Here is a 19,600-nt window from a genome sequence, read left to right as displayed (position 1 = left end):
TTTTCAGAACATTATATGATTCACTAATATTGTTTTCTATTGCAGCCGACTTTATAATATCAATGGAAAATGCCCTACAATAAGACAAAAGCAGAGTTGAACCAATCAAAAGAGAAATACGAAAATAAAACCACAGAAAAGTAAGAACAATAGCCCATGCGACAAATGTAGGGAGATTTACATTTGTATCATTTTAGGATCTCTTCCCACAACAGTCAACAAATGCCCTTCTACTTTCTTCCTTTTAAATCCCATAAAATGTAGGGAAATTTACTCAAATGTACTCCACAATAGGTAATATAACCAGAATCAACAAATCTTTTATTTATTACTAGAATATTTCGGATATTTTCAAAATGTCCAGCGTGTCCTTTGTTTATGTTATCGGAAAAATGTAATTACAAAAATACTATTGCCACGTCAGATGCCACATCAGAAATCGCTGACGTGTATTAAATAACTCAGCCGTAACGTTTATACGGAGGTAATAACGGCTGAGTTATAGGTATGTTACGGCTGATTTATGGAAAAAACATTTGAGTAAGAGCGGACGACTTACTTATAGCATAACTCAGCCAAGCTTTACGGCTGACTTAGTGAAATCTGGCTGAGTAATAACTCAGCCGGCCTTACGGCTGAGTTTTCACTAGATGGTTGAGTTGTCAAATTTTTCGCTGAGTTATCACCATGACACGACTGAATTATCATTTTTCCGGTTGGCTGAGTTATGAAAAATGGCTGAGTTATGATATCTTGTTACGACTGAGTTATGGCTAAAAACTATAATTCAACCGTGTAAAGCTGACTTTTAGTACAACTCAGCCATGTTACGGCTGGCTTAGTAGCAAAAGATTAATTACTAGAATATCATTCAGTTACGGCTGACTTATTAAACAATATGGCTGAGTTATGACATTAAGCGGCTGAATTTGGAAGCCATTTTTTTTGCTTTTTAATTACTCTAATGTTATTCATGTTGCGACTGAGTTATAATTTGTTTGATGGCTGATTTACTTGTTCATTTTTTTGGTGGCTGAGTTATAATGCATCATCCACGTCAGCATTCCATGTCATCATCTTCTCCGGAAATACAAAACGTCGTTCCTTCTTAATATTGTTCTTCAACTGAGTAAAAAGTGTTCTTCACCTTGTTTTTTTTCTTGTTCTTCACTTCTTAAGTTCTTCACTTCTTAATTACACTCATTTTCTTCATTTTCTTTCATGGATCCAGTTCCGGTAATAGTTGTTTCCGGTAATTGGGTAAAGCAGCACAAATATGTATTTAACACCGACCATAGAGGGTGTATAGTTGTGCAGATAGATGCAGAAAAAACACACGACAAGCTTGTGGAGCTTTTACTTGAAGACTACGGATTGAACGCCTTTACCTATGAGCTAAAGCTGAGCTACATGTTCTCGAACAAGGCACTGAAACATATGTCGTATGATACTCCACCAGTTTATGTCTCCAATGATCGCCAGTTGCAATGTTTTTTGGGATTATGGAAAACTGATCGGCTACGTCTATGTGTGGAGTTTTCAGCGAAAGAGTCTACAGAAACTAGTGCAGCTAGAGGAAGGATGAAACGGCGAAGCAGTTCTGACTCTAAAGTAGAATCTACATACGAAGTGAACGGTGGGGGATTTGAAGGCACTTGTTATGATTAAAGTAATGACGAAGAAAACGAAGAAGAAGAAGAGGTCGAAGAAGAAGACGAGGTCGAAGAAGAAGGCGATAATTTTTCAACCCGATTTGATGTTTTCGACGACTCCGATGGTGCGTCATCTGATGATGATAACTTTTCTGTCTTGGGCGAGCCTCCGAATCAAGACAAACCGGATTCACCGACTCTACCTCCAAATAAAGATGAAGATTCACCAACTCCGCCTCCTAAGAAGAGAGCTCATAACAACGATAATGCCGGATTGACTATGAACCCAGAGGCTTTTAGGTTGGAGTTGTCAACGCTAAAAATTTATGTAGGACAACGATACAGGAGCAAAGCCGAGTTCAAGAATCACGTGAAACTTATTTCGGTTAGGGATGGATTTGATTTTAATTTACCAGTATCAAATCCAAGAATGGTGGTTGCTCGGTGTTGGGTTGAAGGATGTCTTTGGAGAGTTCGTGCATCTAAACAAGGGGATGAGCCGGATTTTCATGTTCGTTTATACGATTCAGAACACTCATGTTCTATGACGGAACGTTCTAATCGATCCCGTCAAGCAACAACTGGTGTATTGGCAGGTCTTTACAGGGACTTTCTTGGTGATGTTGGTCCGGAAGTTAAACCTAAAAGTGTCGGAGTCATTTTCAACAAGAAAATTAGTATAAGGTAATTAATATGTCTCGACTGACTTATTGACATAATGGCTGACATATCATTACGTTATGGCTGGATTATTAATGAATATCGGCTGACTTAATGATTTTATACGGATGATTGATATGAATGTCTTGACTGAGTTATTTAAGTATTATGGCTGATTTTTTTATTCTCTATGGCTGATTTATAAGAATGTATTGACTGAGTTATCTATATTTTATGGCTGATTTATTAATTTTTTTTGTGTCAATAGATGTGTTATTGGAAGGCATATCGGACGCTGCGGTTTGCAAGGGAGATCGATCAGGGAACTCCTAAGGATAGTTTTAGCAAATTGCCTTCTAACCTATATATGGTAAGAAGGAAAATCCAGGTAAAATTACGCGTCTCCAAATAGATGATGAAGGAAGATTCAAATATGTATTTATTGCTTTTGGTGCGAGTGTTGCTGGGTTTGCTTTCATGCACAAAGTTGTTGTTGTCGACGGTACGTTTCTCCATGGTAGTTTCAAAGGGACGCTTATAACAGTCCTAGCTCAGGATGGTAACTTTCAAGTTTTCCCAATAGCTTTTGCTGTTGTTGACACTGAGAATGATGAGTCTTCTCAAATTTGCCATTCTTGACAAAAACGATCTTGCAATAATCTCCGACAGACATAAGTAAGTAGGGAAAGCGATTGGTGAAGTGTATCCATTGGCTTCCCGTGGAATTTGCACTTACCATTTGTATAAGAACATTTTGTTGAAGTTCAAAGGAAAACATTTGTTCCCTCTGGTGAAAAAAGCGGCAAGGTGTTTTAGGCTGTCTGATTTCATGAGGATTTCAATGAGATTGAAGCACTTCATCCCAAACTACATGGATACCTCCAAAGAGTTGGTGTCCGAATGTGGGCGCGTGTTCATTTCCCGAGTGAAAGGTCCAATTTAATGACAATGAATATTGCCAAATCAATGAACAAAGCACTGTCAAATGCTAGAAGTCTTCCCATAGTTCGACTACTAGAATCGATACGGAATATGATGACCAGATGGTTTTCTGAACGGAGAGAGGATGCTAAATCGCAGCTAAAAACGCTCACTCGAGGTGTTGAGAAACTGTTATAGGTAAGTTTACATATCTCAGCCGTTATTACGATATCTCAACCATTATAGTTTTCATATATTAACCATAATCGTTTTCATAACTCAGATATATCCATAATAGTTTCCATATCTCAGCCATTATAGTTTTCATATCTCATCCATAACCGTTTTCATAACTCAGCCATAACCTTAGTAGTGTCCATAACTCAGCCATAATTGTTTCCATATCTCAACCATAACCATTATAGTTTCATATCTCAACCATAATTGTTGTTAGATCTCAACCGTAATTGTTTTAAGATCTCAGCCGTAATTGTTTTGGTAACTTAGCCTAAATCGTTTTTTTGATGTTATACTCCCTACTAGACCCCTGTCACCGCAGCAAGACTTATGGGTGTACAAACGACTGATGTTGTATGTGTGCAAGTGACATATGAAACATCTTTGCATGTTGTAAATTTGGATAAAAAAATGCACATGTCGTCGTTTCGACCATGAGAAAATACCATGCATCCATGCAATCGCAGCTGTAGAGCATATGGATGTGTCTCGTATATCCCTGTGCGATCCGAAATTTAGGAGTGTCTCTTTGGTTAACGGATGGGCTGATTCAGTCATGCCTCCAGATTCATCAGTCCATGTTCCTGAAGTTGTGGATATCAACCGTGCTTGCCTCCGATTGTTGTAAACCAGCCATGAAGGCCCAAGAAGATTAGGATTAAATTATCTTTGGAAGTTGCCATTGGAAATAAACGCCCTAGGAAGCAACACGCATGTTTGCAATGTATACAAGTTGGGCACAATGTGAAAACTTGTCGGATGTAGTATTGTTGTATGGGAGATTTGTTTTATTTTGTGTAATAACTCAGCCGTCAAGCATTATAACTCAGCTGCCATATTAATCAACAAGACCTTTCATTTTCTTTTTATAGTTTGTTTCTGTAAGAACTCAGCCATAACTCACTATAACTCAGCCGTCTTATGAATCGACGAGACATTTTGTTTTCCCGTTAATAATATAACTCAGCTGTCACATTCACTATAACTCAGCTGTCACATTCACTATAACTCAGCTGTCACATGAATCGACGAGACCTTTCGTTTTCCCGTAAATACTATAACTCAGCTGTTAAGCAATATTTTGGCGGGAAACCATAAGTTAATCCTGTAGTACACGTGACCTTTTGTTTTTCTATTCATTGTATCGTTTCGGTTTCTTTTTCTCCGCTCATTGCACTTATAAATATTGCATCTTCGTCGATCAGTTCACCTTCCAATCTCCTCTACATCCAATATCAATATATTGCATTTCCTTTGATCATTGCACATGTAAGTCTCCTCTCCATCCTCTCTCAATCTATTGCATATTTTCCGATCATTGCACCTATCAGTTGGTGAGGGTTTATTTTATTTTGATAGTCGAGCTATGTACGAAGAGGGTTCCAGTAGACGTCAAAAACGCAAGGCAGAGTGGGGAGACGAAGGAAGTTCCAGTAAACGTCCAGAAAGAAATGCAGATTTTGAGTGGGAAGAGGAAGCATTATTGGCCGTCTCAGAAGCTTTTACTAAGACAAGAGTCGTGGTCGTGGCGGAGACAACTGAACACTACACAGCAATTCTGAATATGATGGAAGAGAAAACCGCCCTCGTGCATCAAGTGGAACTAATCGACGCTCAACTATCCCAACTGAATCAAATTCTGGGTCAAGAACTTGTCGACTTAGAGGCAGAGCACAAGAGGTTAGAGGATATGAGAGAGGTTGCAGCAGCCGATGTCGAACAGTGTGTGGTTCCTCCTCTTCTTGATTGGTTTAAATTAAAGGTTCGTTTGAACGATAATTAGGGTTCCTATCTAACATTATGCATGTAATTCCTCTCCCATGGATAAGAATTATGCACTTATTTTCTATTTTTCCTACTCAACGTTGAATTATCGTATTTTTCCTATCTTTAATTCCCCTACTATCCACATAAACAACCTCCAATGGATAAATCAGCCATTATTCACTATAACTCAGCCGTCAAGTACTATGTGATAACTCAGACATTACTCATTATAACTCAGTAGTAACATGAAATACGTGACCTTTCGTTTTCCCGTTAAAGTTTAACTCAACCGTCAAGTCATATAAATCAGCCATCTACTTTCATAATGTTTCTTGTGATACCTCAACCATAACTCACTATAACTCAGCCGTTACATGAATCGACGAAACCTTTCGTTTTCCCGTTAAAGTATAACTCAACCGTCAAGTCATATAAATCAGCCATTTACTTTCAGAATTTTTCTTGTGATACCTCAGCCATAACTCACTATAACTCAGCCGTTACATGAATTGACGAGACCTTTCGTTTTTCCGTAAATAATATAACTCAGCCGTCAAGTCATATTTTGGCGGAAAACCATAAGTTAACCTAATAATAGACGTGACGTTTCGTTTTCCTATTGTTTTTTCCTTTATGATGAGACCATGGACAGCTCAACAAAAGAAGATGGACATGAGGAGCAGCTTGAACCAGAAGAAGCATTGGAGGAGCAGCTTGAACCAGAGGAAGCACCGGAGGAGCAGCTTGTACCGGAGGAAGCGTTGATCGTTCCGGCAGATCCTCAAACAAGGTCAAAATCCAAGAGGTTCAACCAAGCCATCAATGGAATAATCAAGGAGCTGGAAAAGATGCAGGAAGACGTGGCTCAAAACACTTGGACAATGCTCACAGCTCAAGGTGCTCGATAAAAGGTAAAATGTTGCTTATGCACTCTTTTTCCCTTGTCAAGTTTTGTCCCATTGGGTTTTCTTAACAAGGTTTTTAATGAGGCCTAAGTAGCATTTTCAAGACCCCTTTGCCAGCCCAAGTCATGGTCCAAGACCCCTTACAAAGCCTTGGCCCATTTTCTCTATCTCTTTTGCATTTATTGCTTTTGTAATTTCCTAGACATTGTGCATGAGCTTGCATGAGTGAGGACTCTTGCATGACCTTGCATGAACTCGACCTCTTGCATTCTCTTCTCTTCTCTCCTCTTCTCCTTCGTCCCCCTTCTCTATTTAAACACCATGTATTTCTCTTTTGCAAACCATCAAACATTTTAATCAAAAACCTTCTTTTTACTTGTTTGGTCTGAGAAGTGTGTAGTATCTTCTCAACTTGTTTATTTCTTAGTGTGTCATATCTAAGATATAATCAAGCATGTAGTCTAAGAGATCTCCATATCTCTTAGAAGTACAATTCGTTCTCCCCTTCATTCCGCTGCAGTTCCACCTCTTCACCTTCTCCGCCGTTCATCTTTCCAGTCCGCTGCACCTTCCACCCATTCATCTTCATTATTTCGTTCATCCCTCTTCAAGACCTTGCAAAGTGTGTCCTTGGGCATAGATACTTACCTAGGAGTTTATAAAATGTTTTACTCGTTCAAAAATTACAAAATCAACTCTTTTCAAACCAAGAAAGAGTCTAGTATTTTTGAAAATTGATTCGAGAATTTTTGGTTTCATTTTCATAATTTTCACAGATCTGTTTCCATTTGCGTGTATTTGGAACTATTTACTTGTGGATCTTTGTTTTCTTTGCAGGTACCATGGTGAAATTGGAAGAGGAAGAGTCTTCTACATCTAGTCTTGAGAGGAGGATCCTTAAATCTTTCACAACAGCTATGACAACCATGCTTGATGCAAAACTTGACGCTCTTCACTTGAATCAAACCAACCCAGGAGCAAATCTACGTCAAAGGCAACACCAAGATCTTAAACCCAAGCCACCAGATGACACATCTATATCAACCCGGAGCAGCCCACAGAAAACTTCTCACACTCCCAAATCTAAATCTGTTATTCATTCTAAAATCTCTCTGGCTCATAAACTATATAAATTTACAGGAAAAGGAGACTACCTTGAGTGGGAGAAATACATGGATGATTGGTTCTACTACAAGGACATCCCAAGAATTGAGAGATTAGCTTTTGCACTTACCCAACTCACAGGAGACGCTTACAAATGGTGGTTGCAAGAAGTTGATGATCGTTGGTATTACAAGGAGCCAAATATCACATTGTGGAGAAATCTTAAGAAGCTTCTAAGGAATAAGTATGCTCCACAAGCGCTACATTGTGTTCCCCAAGCCAATGGCACTATCCAACCAGTTCCTAAAAAGAAACCAGCCTTAGTTCCATATATAAAGAAACCCCCAAAATCTGTGGAGGCAAAGATGCAGTCAGAACTTTTTGAGGCGTTAACTGAGTACATTAAATTTGAGAAGATGAAGGCTAAGTCAACATCTCAACCTAAGAAGGTCCCTTAACAGATTTTCGTTCACGAGCAAAGTCTAAAATCATCACTCAAACCAGGTGGAGACCGGAAGCAATGTATGTCTTCTACACTTTCAAAGTCCAAGGAAGTAATTGATCAAGGTTTAGAAAATTCCAATTCTTGTATAATGCACTTGTCTTTTCCCAAAAGTGTTGAGATAGGTACATAATCCAATGGAGGACAATGGAAGCAAGCATATCAAGAAAAGGAGAATAAGGAGTTTGAAAGAAAGGATCAGTCCGGACCCGAGGAGGAAAACCTCAGAGATGGACCCAAGGAGAAACAACTTGGAAAAGAAGCCAAGGAGAGACAATTCATTGTTGAGGATGATGTTGTTATACCAACCGGACCTATGACTCTATCTCACCCTAAGTGTGATCTTTCTTTTATCCAATCTGATTTTGTGCTTGAAAAACTAACCCATTTTGAACCAGAGCAACCGAGTAGCATTATTTTCTTTATACAGGTTCAAGAAGAAGAATAACTAGAATCAACACAAATGAGTTTGCTATTGATTAGTGATTTGGAGCAGATCAACATTGTGCCAAACCCAGTCTCTATACCATATCTTTGTAACTACCCAAGAAAGCATTGTAAGGAAATTGATTTGGTTAGGACAGATCCTAATTATTTTATGTTGATTTCTGCTGAAGATGAAAAATGTTTTGGTTTAGAAAATGTGAAATAATTTTTGTTTCAAAATCTGTTTTTAACAAAATGATTCCAACTTTTGATACTTTTACTTTTAAAGAGTTCTTTAAGCCAAAAGATTTGTTGTTTGAAAATTTTCATGAATTTAACTCTTCTTTGAGAGTTTCTTTGTGTAGTATTGCAATGGAACCGTTTAAAACTAAAACTGAGCATGTAATGGTTAAACATTTTTCTAAATGAGACATTTGCTTGAAAAAGAGTTTAAACTGTTCATTGCGCTTTGCAAACCAACTATGAAAGATCATGTTTTTGATTTCTCTATTTCAAGTATAATGCACTTGTTCTTTCCCATGATTGCTAAGAAAGGAACATGTTACATGAAGAAGAAAAATTACTTTGGAGAAGAAACATGTTATGTTCAAATCAAGGAGAAACCACCAGATATATGTCAACAAATGATTTATCATTTTGGAGTTATAAGCTGGAAGTATCTCAGGAAAACAACTTCGATCACCAAAGGATGCTCCACTCTAAACCTCTATTTTGATAACAACTACATGAATATCAGTTTGATATTTTTCAATGTGACTAAACTGTTTCCTTTTGATATAGGAGATCTTGTGTTCTTACAAGTTAAATCAGTAAACCATGAGGATGTGAAAATCATATATTCTTCAATGTTCAAAGATAAACCACCAAATGCAACATTTGTGTTCAAATCTAACAATCATAAGATAAGTATTTTTATTCTCAAGGATTCTCTTATTCAAGATCACACATATATGATTCGCTTATCTTTGTCAAATGTGCCAAATACAGATTTTAGAGCAGTCATGAAGCGCATAAGAAAAACTGAAAAGAAATTGGGAGACAAAAGATTTAAGCCACCTGATTTGGATCAAGATGAGCACCAAGATGTCAGCAGCTTCATACTGATCCAAGAAGAACCCCCAGATACACTTCCATTAACCATGATGAGCATAAATCATACCCAAGGCATTATCTAGATAAGTAATTCCTTAACCCAATTTGTTTTTCATGATTCTAGAGCTTTGATTATCAGTATTTTACATTCAGAAAATCATGGGAAAATGTTAAGTTTATTCGATAAAAAGTCAGAAAATTACAAGGATAGTGATTTGTACCAAGCTCAGAATTGTACTATGACTATAATGACGCGCTTGATCTTTGCCAAAGGTATTGACAATTTTGCAGGTACAAAAGAGGGGCCCCCAAATTTTGTTGTTCTTTCGTCCAGAGTCTTTGAAAGGACCAGAATTGGAGATATTTTGATGCATGATCATAAATCCATTGGCTGTTTTTTGGATGATCTTTGAGGTTGAAGAACAACTAATGATACACTTGACAAGTAAACAATTTATAGCTGAAAAGGAGTCAAAACTAATACAAAAGATTGATGGACCGTTCAAAGGGCTCAAATGGGTCAACAATAACGCCTACCAACTCGATCGCCAAGGTAAGTACAAAGTGAATGACAATTTCAATGTTTCTAATCTTCTTCCTTATTTTGCAGATTATTCGGATTTGAGGTCAAATCCTTTTCAAGTAGGAGAAGATGATGAGACCATGGACAGCTCAACCAAAGAAGATGGACATGAGGAGCAGCTTGAACCAGAAGAAGCATTGGAGGAGCAGCTTGAACCAGAGGAAGCATCGGAGGAGCAGCTTGTACCGGAGGAAGCATCAGAGGAATCATCAGAGGAAGCATCAGAGGAAGCATAGGAGGAAGCGTTGATCGTTCCGGCAGATCCTCTAACAAGGTCAAAATCCAAGAGGTTCAACCAAGCCATCAATGGACTAATCAAGAAGCAGGACAAGAAGCAGGAAGACGTGGCTCAAACCACTTGGACAATGCTCACAGCTCAAGGTGCTCGGTAAAGGGTAAAATGTTGCTTATGCACTCTTTTTCCCTTGTCAAGTTTGGTCCCATTGGGTTTTCTTGACAAGGTTTTTAATGAGGCCTAAATAACATTTTCAAGACCCCTTTGCCAGCCGAAGTCGTGGTCCAAGGCCCATTACAAAGCCTTGGCCCTTTTTCTCTATCTCTTTTGCATTTATTGCTTTTGTAATTTCCTAGACATTGTGCATGAGCTTTCATGAGTGAGGACTCTTGCATGACTTGCATGAGCTCGACCTCTTGCATTCTATTCTCTTCTCTCCTCTTCTCCTTCGTCCCCCTTTTTCTATTTAAACACATGTACTTCTCTTTTACAAGCCATCAAACATTTTAATCAAAAACCTTCTTTTTACTTGTTTGATCTGAGAAGTGTGTAGTATCTTCTCAACTTGTTTATTTCTTAGTGTGTCATATCTAAGATATAATCAAGCCTGTAGTCTAAGAGAGCTTTTAGAAGTACAATTCGTTCTCCCCTTCATTCCGCTGCAGTTCCACCTCTTCACCTTCTCCGACGTTCATCTTTCCAATCCGCTGCACCTTTCACCCATTCATCTTCATCATTTTTCATCCCTCTTCAAGAACTTGCAAAGTGTGTCTTTGGGCATAGATCCTTACCTAGGAGTCTATCACTTTATATAGACATAATTCATAAGTCTTACTCTCTTCCATCTCATTATTTTTTTCTATTGTTTCTCTTTATATTCTCCTAAATCACATATCTGTCTATCTGTTACAACTTTCTATCGATATTGAAGTTGTTCCTCACATCGATGGACAGTTTTTTAGAGATATCGAAGCGATAATTTGCGCTACTGATCGGGAGAATATTCCGGTTCTAAACCCTGGTGTGGGTATCTATGTTGACAAAACAACTGTTATGTGGTTCAAGTTCCTTCACGTTATCTCTATCACGATTGGAGGAATACTTCAACACAACTGGCACCATGCGTGGCCGACGTAGCGATTGATTCCCTTCCATTTTAAGAGACGATGGTTTCTCTTCCTCGCGGTAAGATCACTAAAACAAACCACCATATTAATATTATTCTATACTCTTATTATTTTTTTCCTTTAATTGTAGTGTAAATACACGTGGGATCCAAAGCATACTCTAACGGTCTGGACGCAGTTTAATTTGGTGGCTAGAACATTATTCAGAGCGCAGATGCGTGCGCTCAAGAGGAAATGGGCGAGTGGTGGCGATAAACTCGAGATGCTGAGTTGCATAGTTTGGAACGATTTGGTCGATATGTTTGAAGAATTTGGCCCGGATGACGTCGGTTTTAAAAAGTGATTTTCATTGTACGGTCGTGTCGTCTTCTATATTTCTTTTTGTTTCAACTTCATATTAATATAAATCAACCGTTAATACGATATCTCAGCCATTACAGAATTATAACTCAAGCATATTGTACAATAACTCAGTCATGACTTTAGTATAATTGTTTTCATAACGCAGTCATGATTAATAATAACTCAGCCACCCCTTAAATTATAATAACTAAATAACCGGACCAAACCGAACCAAACCAAAAAGATAATAATAGTGATATTCATATTTCCATTCTAATTTAAATTTTGAGTTATAATAATTTAAAGGGATTCTAATTTAAATTTACAAATATCTCATAACGCAGCTGTTTAAGTCATATCTCATAATTTTGAGTTGTAATTTTTATTTTATTTTATTTCTTTTATTCAAAATTTTTATTTATTTTGAAATATATATTGTGAGAAAAGCTGAGTTTATGAATTTATTATGTGTGGGGATTTGAGCAGGCACGGAATTAGTGATTGTTCGCGTTTCCCCAAAAACACTTTTTGTAATATCGAGAGACGTTGACAGAACGAATGACCAAGGAAAGAAAGAAGAATACGTTTTCATATTATTGAGAATATCATAAATAATAACTCAGCGGTCATAAATTATAACTCAGCCAACCCTCAAATTAGAATGACTAAATAACCGAACCGACCAAACAGAATTGAACTGAAAAAATTAATTTCAAAAATAACCGGAAATAACCGAAAAGTAATTTCAAAAATTTTAAAAATTTGAAATGGTATCATATTAGTATATCCAAATTACCACCTTAAACAAAACACAATATAACCAAAACCAAACTGTTAAATTAAAACCAATAATGTTGAAAATATGACAACTCAGCCGTAAAGTCATATACTTCCAGATTGTTTCTTGTGATAACTCAGCGGTCAAGCACTATAACTTAGCCGTCACATGAATTGACGAGACTTTTCATTTTCTGGTAAAAATATAACTCAGCCGTCAAACAAAATTTTGGTGGAAAACCATAAATTAACCTAATAATTGACGCGACCTTTCGTTTTCCTATTATTTTTCCTTTATATTCATATGTCTGACTCTCTTCCATGTCATTCTTTGTTTCTTTTGTTTTTCTCTTTATATTCTCTTAAATCACATATATGTCTATCTGTTAAATCCTCTTATCGAACATGGAAGTTGTTCCTCACGTCACATGACAGTTTCTTAGAGATGTCGAAGCGATCATTTGCGCTACTGATCGGGTGAATATTCCGGTTAAAAACCCTGGTGTGGGTTCCTGGGTTGACAAAACTACTGTTACGTGGTTCAAGTATCTTCACGTTCTCTCTGTCGCGATTGGAGAAATACTTCAACACAACTGTCACCATGGGTGGTCGACGTACCGCTTGATTCCCCTCCAATTTAAGAAACGATGGTTTCTCCTCCTCGCGGTAAGATCACTGAAACAAACCACCATATTAATATTATTATTTTATACTCTAATAATTTCTTTCCTTTAATTGTAGCATAAATACACATGGGATCCAAAGCATAATTTAACGATCTAGACGCAGTTTAACTTGGTGGCTAGAACGTTATTCCGATTTCAGATGCGGGCATTCAAGAGGATATGGGCAAGTGGTGGCGATAAGCCCGAGATGCTGAATAGCATAGTTTAGAATGATTTGGTCAATATGTTTGAGGATTTTGGCCCAGATTACGTCGGTTTTAAAAAGTGAATTCCATTGTGAACTATGAACTATTTACTTTTTTTTTTCATTTTGCAATGTTTCTTATTAAAATGAACTCTGAAGCTTTTTTTATTTCTTTTTGTAATGTTTCATCTTAATATAAATCAGCCGGTATTACGATATCTCAGTCGTTACGGATTTATAACTCAGCCATAATGTAAAATAACTCAGTCATGACTTTAGTATAATAGTCTTAATAACTCAGTCATGATTAACGATATCTCAGCCAACTCTCAAATTAGAATGACTAAATAACCGACCAAACCGAACAAAACCGAAAAAAATAATTTTTCCCAATTTGGTATTTTTGTATTGGTATGTTTGCTTACTTTAGGTTATATTCGGCTTATTTCGATTATATTAGGCTAATCTACTTAATTACAATATATTTTGGGTTATTTATGGTTATATATTCATCTAACTGACCCATAACCGAAAATAACCAAAAATTAATTTCAAATTTTTAAAAAAATATTCAAATGGTAATCATATTAGTATATCCATATTACCACCTTAAACCAAACACATTAAAACCAAAAAAAACTGTTAAATTAAGAACAAATAATGTTACTTATCTACACCTCAAACCCTAAACCCTAACCCTAACCCTAACCCTAACCCCTAAACGCCATGTTTTGGTATGTTTGACACATTTTGATCAATATGTGTAAAAATCACTCTTTGTCTATAATTATTACTTTTTATTGGTTATAATAATATTAATATTCATTTTTCCATTCTAAAATTAAATTTTGAGTTATAATAATGTAAATTTACAAATATTTAATAAGTCAGCCTTGTAAGTCAATAACTCAGCAATCACTTAGTCACTTTGTCGGAATTTTTTTCTTTTTTTGTTCAAATTTTGAGTTCAATTTTTTAATTATCTTTTATAATATATTGTGAAAAAGCTGACTTTATGAACTTATTACGCGTGTGGATCTGAGCATACACAGAATTATTGTTCGGGTTTCCCCATCAACACTTTTTGTAATATCGAGGCATGTTGTAATTGGATAATTTATTAGAAATCTGACAGAACGAAAGACCAAGGAAAGAAAGAAGAATACATTTTCATATTATTGAGGACCGTAAACAATAACGCAGCCGTCATAAACGATATCTCAGGCAACCCTCAAATTAGAATGAATAAATAATCAACCAAACCGAACCGAACCGAACCGAAAAAATAATTTTTCCCAATTTGGTATTTTTGTATTGGTATGTTTGCTTTCTTTCGGTTATATTCGGCTTACTTTTGGTTATATTAGGCTAATCGACTTAATTACAATATATTTTGGGTTATTTATGGTTATATATTCATCTACCGACCCATAACCGAAAATAACCAAAAAATAATTTCAAATTTTTTAAAAAAAATATTCAAATGGTTATCATATTACTATATCCATATTACCACCTTAAACCAAACACATTAGAACCAAAACCAAACTGTTAAATTAAAAACAAATAATGTTAGTCATCTACACCTCAAACCCTAAACCCTAACCCTAACCCTAACCCCTAAACGTCATATTTTGGTATGTCTGACACATTTTGATCAGAATGTGTAAAAATCACTCTTTGTCTATAATTATTACTTTTTATTGGTTATAATAATAATACTATTCATTTTTCCATTCTAAATTTATTTTTTGAGTTATAATAATTTTAGTTTACAAATATCTCATAATTCAGCCGTGTAAGTCAATAACTCAGCCATCACTTAGTCAAATTCTTTGGCCCTTTTTTTAATAAAAAAATTCAAAATTTTGAATTCCTTTTTAATTAGAAATCGTTTAAAATATATTTATTACACGTGTGGATGATAACAAGAAACATAATTATTGTTTGCGTCACCCCAACAAAAATTTTGTATTCCCGAGCAGGTATATAATAAATTAATATGATCAGCCGTAACACCATTAATATAGCCGTTGCATAACTGATAGTAGGATTTTCACCCAGGGTATCAATTCCCTATGCAGTTGTAGTACGAAGGGTTATCAATCCAAATTGTTGTTATGCTAGCAGATGAGATATGACCAGAACTATGCAAGTCAAGCCAAACAATCAATGGGTTTTATCTAACAATCCTAAAATGATTAAAAGAAAATAAATAAATAAGAACCACACGACCTAAGCACTCAATGCAAGCATTCAAGTACAGGATCGGGTGGGGTGATCGAGTAAGCAAGATGAGTATGAACAGCTCAAAGGTATACTCGAAGCAGTTGATCGTGTACCTGTTCGGGTAAGGGATCGAGTTATGAATAAAATGTAAACAATCTAAATACGAGAGCTCCTAAGGATGGGGTACTCGACTCCTAAGTGTTCCTAACCAGTATGGATGTCCTACATGCCTCAAGCAAATATTCCCTAGACAATGAATCTCTAAAATCTTGTTAAAACACTCTCGTGATATAAACAATCAACCTTAATCACTTCCCTACCCAACTCTCGTTGGAGAAACATGACCAAGCAGGCAATACAAACCGATTCATTATTGTCAATAAACTCCTTACTCATCTAATCTCTTAGGCTAAGTGAGTAAATCTCTAGCATTGATTGATTCAAGCATTTCATCTACACCTCTTGGTGGTGAAACACCCTAGATCTAGTCTCAGCCTCTCGGTCTGTTGATAGCATTAAGAACACCAATCTAGAAGGGAATTTATAAAACACAAATATCAAAGCTAAGACATCCTAACCGATCAAGAACACAAAATCGTCTATCCCATCTCTAGAAACTTTAGTACACTACTCAGATCTCATGGAAAGAAACACAAAAACATAGACAAATGAGAATTGCATTATATTAAAAATAGAAGAGTAGAAGAGTGTAGAATCAAGAAAACGCAAAAAGAAATAAAAATGAATCCTAACAAAGTGGGAAAAGTGATTGAGTCGCTCAAGATCTCTCTCAGAAGCTCTCGCTCTCTGGTTTGAGGGTCTACGGCGTGCTAGGGCGAGAGGAAGAAGAGGGGGGAGGGGTTTATATATGGAAACCCATTAACCATAGCTTCTCAGTCCTGCCCGAGGGTCTGCTCGATGAGGTGCTCGAGGATGAGCTCGGGTTGCCCTTCGGATAGGTCTTCAAATTGTGCTTCCCGCTATTGGATCCTCTTCGATCGGGTTGGTGTTCGGACTGTTCTTCCTGCTTAATAGCTCCTTCGAGTACATGTTCGGATTTGACCTTGTTTCTCCCCATTTTAGTCTCTAAAGCACCTGTTTTCATCCAAAATATGCAAATGCAAGAATGCAACACCCTAAATGGCCTAAATGTGGATTTCTACAGTAAATGACCTAAAAATGCTAAGGTTAGAGTGAAAACAATGCAAAATATGGACAAAAAGGGATGCTTAAAACATGTAAATTAGAGAGTTATCAGATCCCCAAACTTAAATCTTGCTAGTCCTCTAGCAAGGAAGTAGGAGGGTGCGGTTCTAAAATGGGACTCATGACCTTTTGAGCATCGCTTCAAGCTATAGTCCTTAAAGATAGTTTAATGGTGCTAAGATCAATCAACATACTTACAAATATTTTTCTATGCTTATCACCATGCATCGATTTAGTTCAACCTCCAACTAACAGCAAAAACTTGCAATTCCAAAGAACATCTCTTTCACATTCATTAAAGTGTTTGGCGAATTCTTGTGAATGGAAAGTGAATCAAACTCACTCGGTTTCAAGGGTAAGGCTTTTGGGTAGGTAGGTTTCAAACAATATCTTTGGGTGGCTTACTCTCAAAAGAATGAATGCAAGACAGTTGTGAAAACTATCTAAGATTGAGAACAATTTGGGCATACAAAGCTTAACTCTTGATAATCTACCTTTTTCTCATTCACTTTTTTTTTTAAATCAAACCCCCTAGAATAAAATTACCCACATCCTTGATTTTAGCTCTCTTTTTTTTTATAATCCCTAAGGTCTAAACTTTAGACATCTTGCTCCTTTTTTTTTTCTTTTTCTTTCTTTGCTAAACTCCTAATGATAATCCTATATTTTTTTCTTTTCTAGGAGACTATAGCAAGATCTTTTTCTCTTTTTTTTTTCTTAGACACTTAGAGCTAATTGAATCTAACCTTAGGGACTTTCTTCTTTAATTTCTCTTTTATTCCACAACCCAACCCCAAATAATTATGATAACCACCTATCTTTCAAAACCGATCCTAAGAGCTACTTCAAATTCTAACTTAGCTTTCAAGAGCCAGTTCTTTGTCGTTCTCAATACTCTCAAGGTTTCACAACCTATAGCACAATGAAAAGGCCTCACTCAACAATTCAATACAAGGTTTGAAAGAAAGGTTTGGGTTCAAGGGTAGGGAAAAACCGAATAGGGTTAAACGAAGAGATTGGCAAAAATGGAATGTTAATCCGAGTTTAGAGTTACCATGAGCAAGTATTCAAATCCCATAAGAAAGACAATTTAAGTTCAGTTTAAGTCCAATAATATAGAGATGATTCAATGTTCAAGCAAGTGGAGGAAGCTTTCAAAACTGTGATTAAGGGCTATAGCTTCAATCCTAAGGTTTGACATTAAACAAGGTGGTTTTAATCATTGTCCCCTAAAATGCATATGCAACAATCCTATATGAAGCAATATAGACTCAATCCTAATGTGAAAATGCAACTACATGAACACTTTTATTTTTTTATTTTTTTTTTAGACAAATTTTTCAAATTCTTAGGGTCTTTATGCAAATAGATTCAGACTCAAATGAATAAAACTAGCATGCAAAAATTTGAAATAAGAAAATAAAACACAATGTTATATACATTCTAGGACCCTCCCCCAAACTTAAATTACACAGTCCCTGTGTAAATAAAAGTCTGAAAAAGAATCCAAGAATCACACAACATGAAAGAAAACTAAATGCAATGTTATTTACAAAGGTTGGATGAATGTGGTACCTCATGGTTTGGTGAAGAAGGAGGTTGTAGCAGCCTCCATACTCGCCAACGTGTAGCCAGGGTCGTCATTGGCTTCAGCAGGTGTCGTTATTCGCTCATCAGAGAGCTCGGTTATGCGCACGGATGACCTGCTCGGACCAGCATCTGAAGGGTTGATTGGGTAAGGTGTTGATGTAAGTTATATTTACACCACTGCCATTGGGACTTCCTCCCAAGAGAGCTTGTTTATAGTCGCTAAGCTTGACTATTGATTCCTATCAAACTGTTGCGGTATCGGTGAGATACAAAGATGTCACCACCTTTGTGCTCTCATTCGCCATGTAGTTCTTCACTCTTTGCCCGTTGATGGTAAACTCAGTCCCATCTTTCCCGAGTAAAGTCACTGCTCCATAAGGCATGATCTCCTTAATTTCGAAGGGTCCTGACCATCTTGACTTGAGCTTCCCGAGGAACAGCCGAAGTTTCGAGTTGAACAGAAGAACTTTGTCTCCAGCTCTTAAATCCTTTTGTTGGATCTTATTGTCATGAAAGGCTTTGGTTCTCTCCTTGTAGATATTTGATTTATCATAAGTCTCTAACCGTATTTCATCGAGTTCGTGGAGATCCATTACTCTTTTTTCTTGAGCGGTCTTTATGTCCAAATTCAGCAGTTTGGTTTCCTAGATCGCTTTATATTCCACTTCAACTGGTAGGTGGCTGTTTTTTCCATAAAGAAGCTGGAAAGGAGTTCGCCCAATTGGTATTTTGTAGGATGTCCGGTAGGCCCATAATGCATCATCTGGCTTGAATGCCCAATCCTTTTTTGTGATTCCCACTATCCTGGCCAATATTGCCTTGATATGTTTATTACTTACCTCCACTTGTCCGCTGGTTTGTGGGTGGTAAGCTATTGCGACTTTATGCTTGACCCCATGCTTATTTAACAAGCCATCAAATATTCTGTTAATGAATTGGGTTCCTCCATCACTGATTACCACTCTTGGGATTCCAAATCTTGGGAAAATGATGTTTTTGAACATCCTCAATACAACCTTGTGATCGTTTATCGGGCTGGCGATTGCTTCGACACATTTTGATACATAGTCGACGGCTACCAGGATGTACATATTTCCATTAGAGGGTGGGTTGAAAGGTCCCATGAAATCTATTCCCCAAACATCAAAAACTTCGACTTCTAAGATCGGTTGTTGAGGCATCTCATTCTTCCTACTGATGTTACCTATTTTCTGGCATTGATCACACTTGGTTATGAAGAGCTGTTCGTCTTTGAACATGGTTGGCCACCATAGACCAGCTTGAAGTATCTATGGTGGACCCATGACAGTGCTCTAATACCCCTCAGACTTCTTCTTCGGGTATACATCGTCTG

The 19,600-nt window shown here is 36.8% G+C and overlaps 1 protein-coding gene across 1 annotated transcript; it reads right to left on the bottom strand.

Annotated features, from left to right (window-relative positions):
- LOC104744197 lies at positions 18,489 to 18,839 on the bottom strand. Its single transcript, XM_010465208.1, has one exon. It carries the CDS (start codon positions 18,837 to 18,839, stop codon positions 18,489 to 18,491), a length of 351 nt encoding a protein of 116 aa, XP_010463510.1.

Source organism: Camelina sativa, chromosome 14 (assembly GCF_000633955.1).
Source record: "Camelina sativa cultivar DH55 chromosome 14, Cs, whole genome shotgun sequence".
NCBI lineage: Eukaryota > Viridiplantae > Streptophyta > Magnoliopsida > Brassicales > Brassicaceae > Camelina > Camelina sativa.
The sequence above is the reverse complement of the archived record's forward strand: the minus strand, read 5'-3'. Positions and strand labels throughout refer to the sequence as shown.

Bases quoted from the DNA above. Each gene is read 5' to 3' on its own strand.
- LOC104744197 (XM_010465208.1), bottom strand. From the start codon at position 18,839: ATGGATCTCCACGAACTCGATGAAATACGGTTAGAGACTTATGATAAA.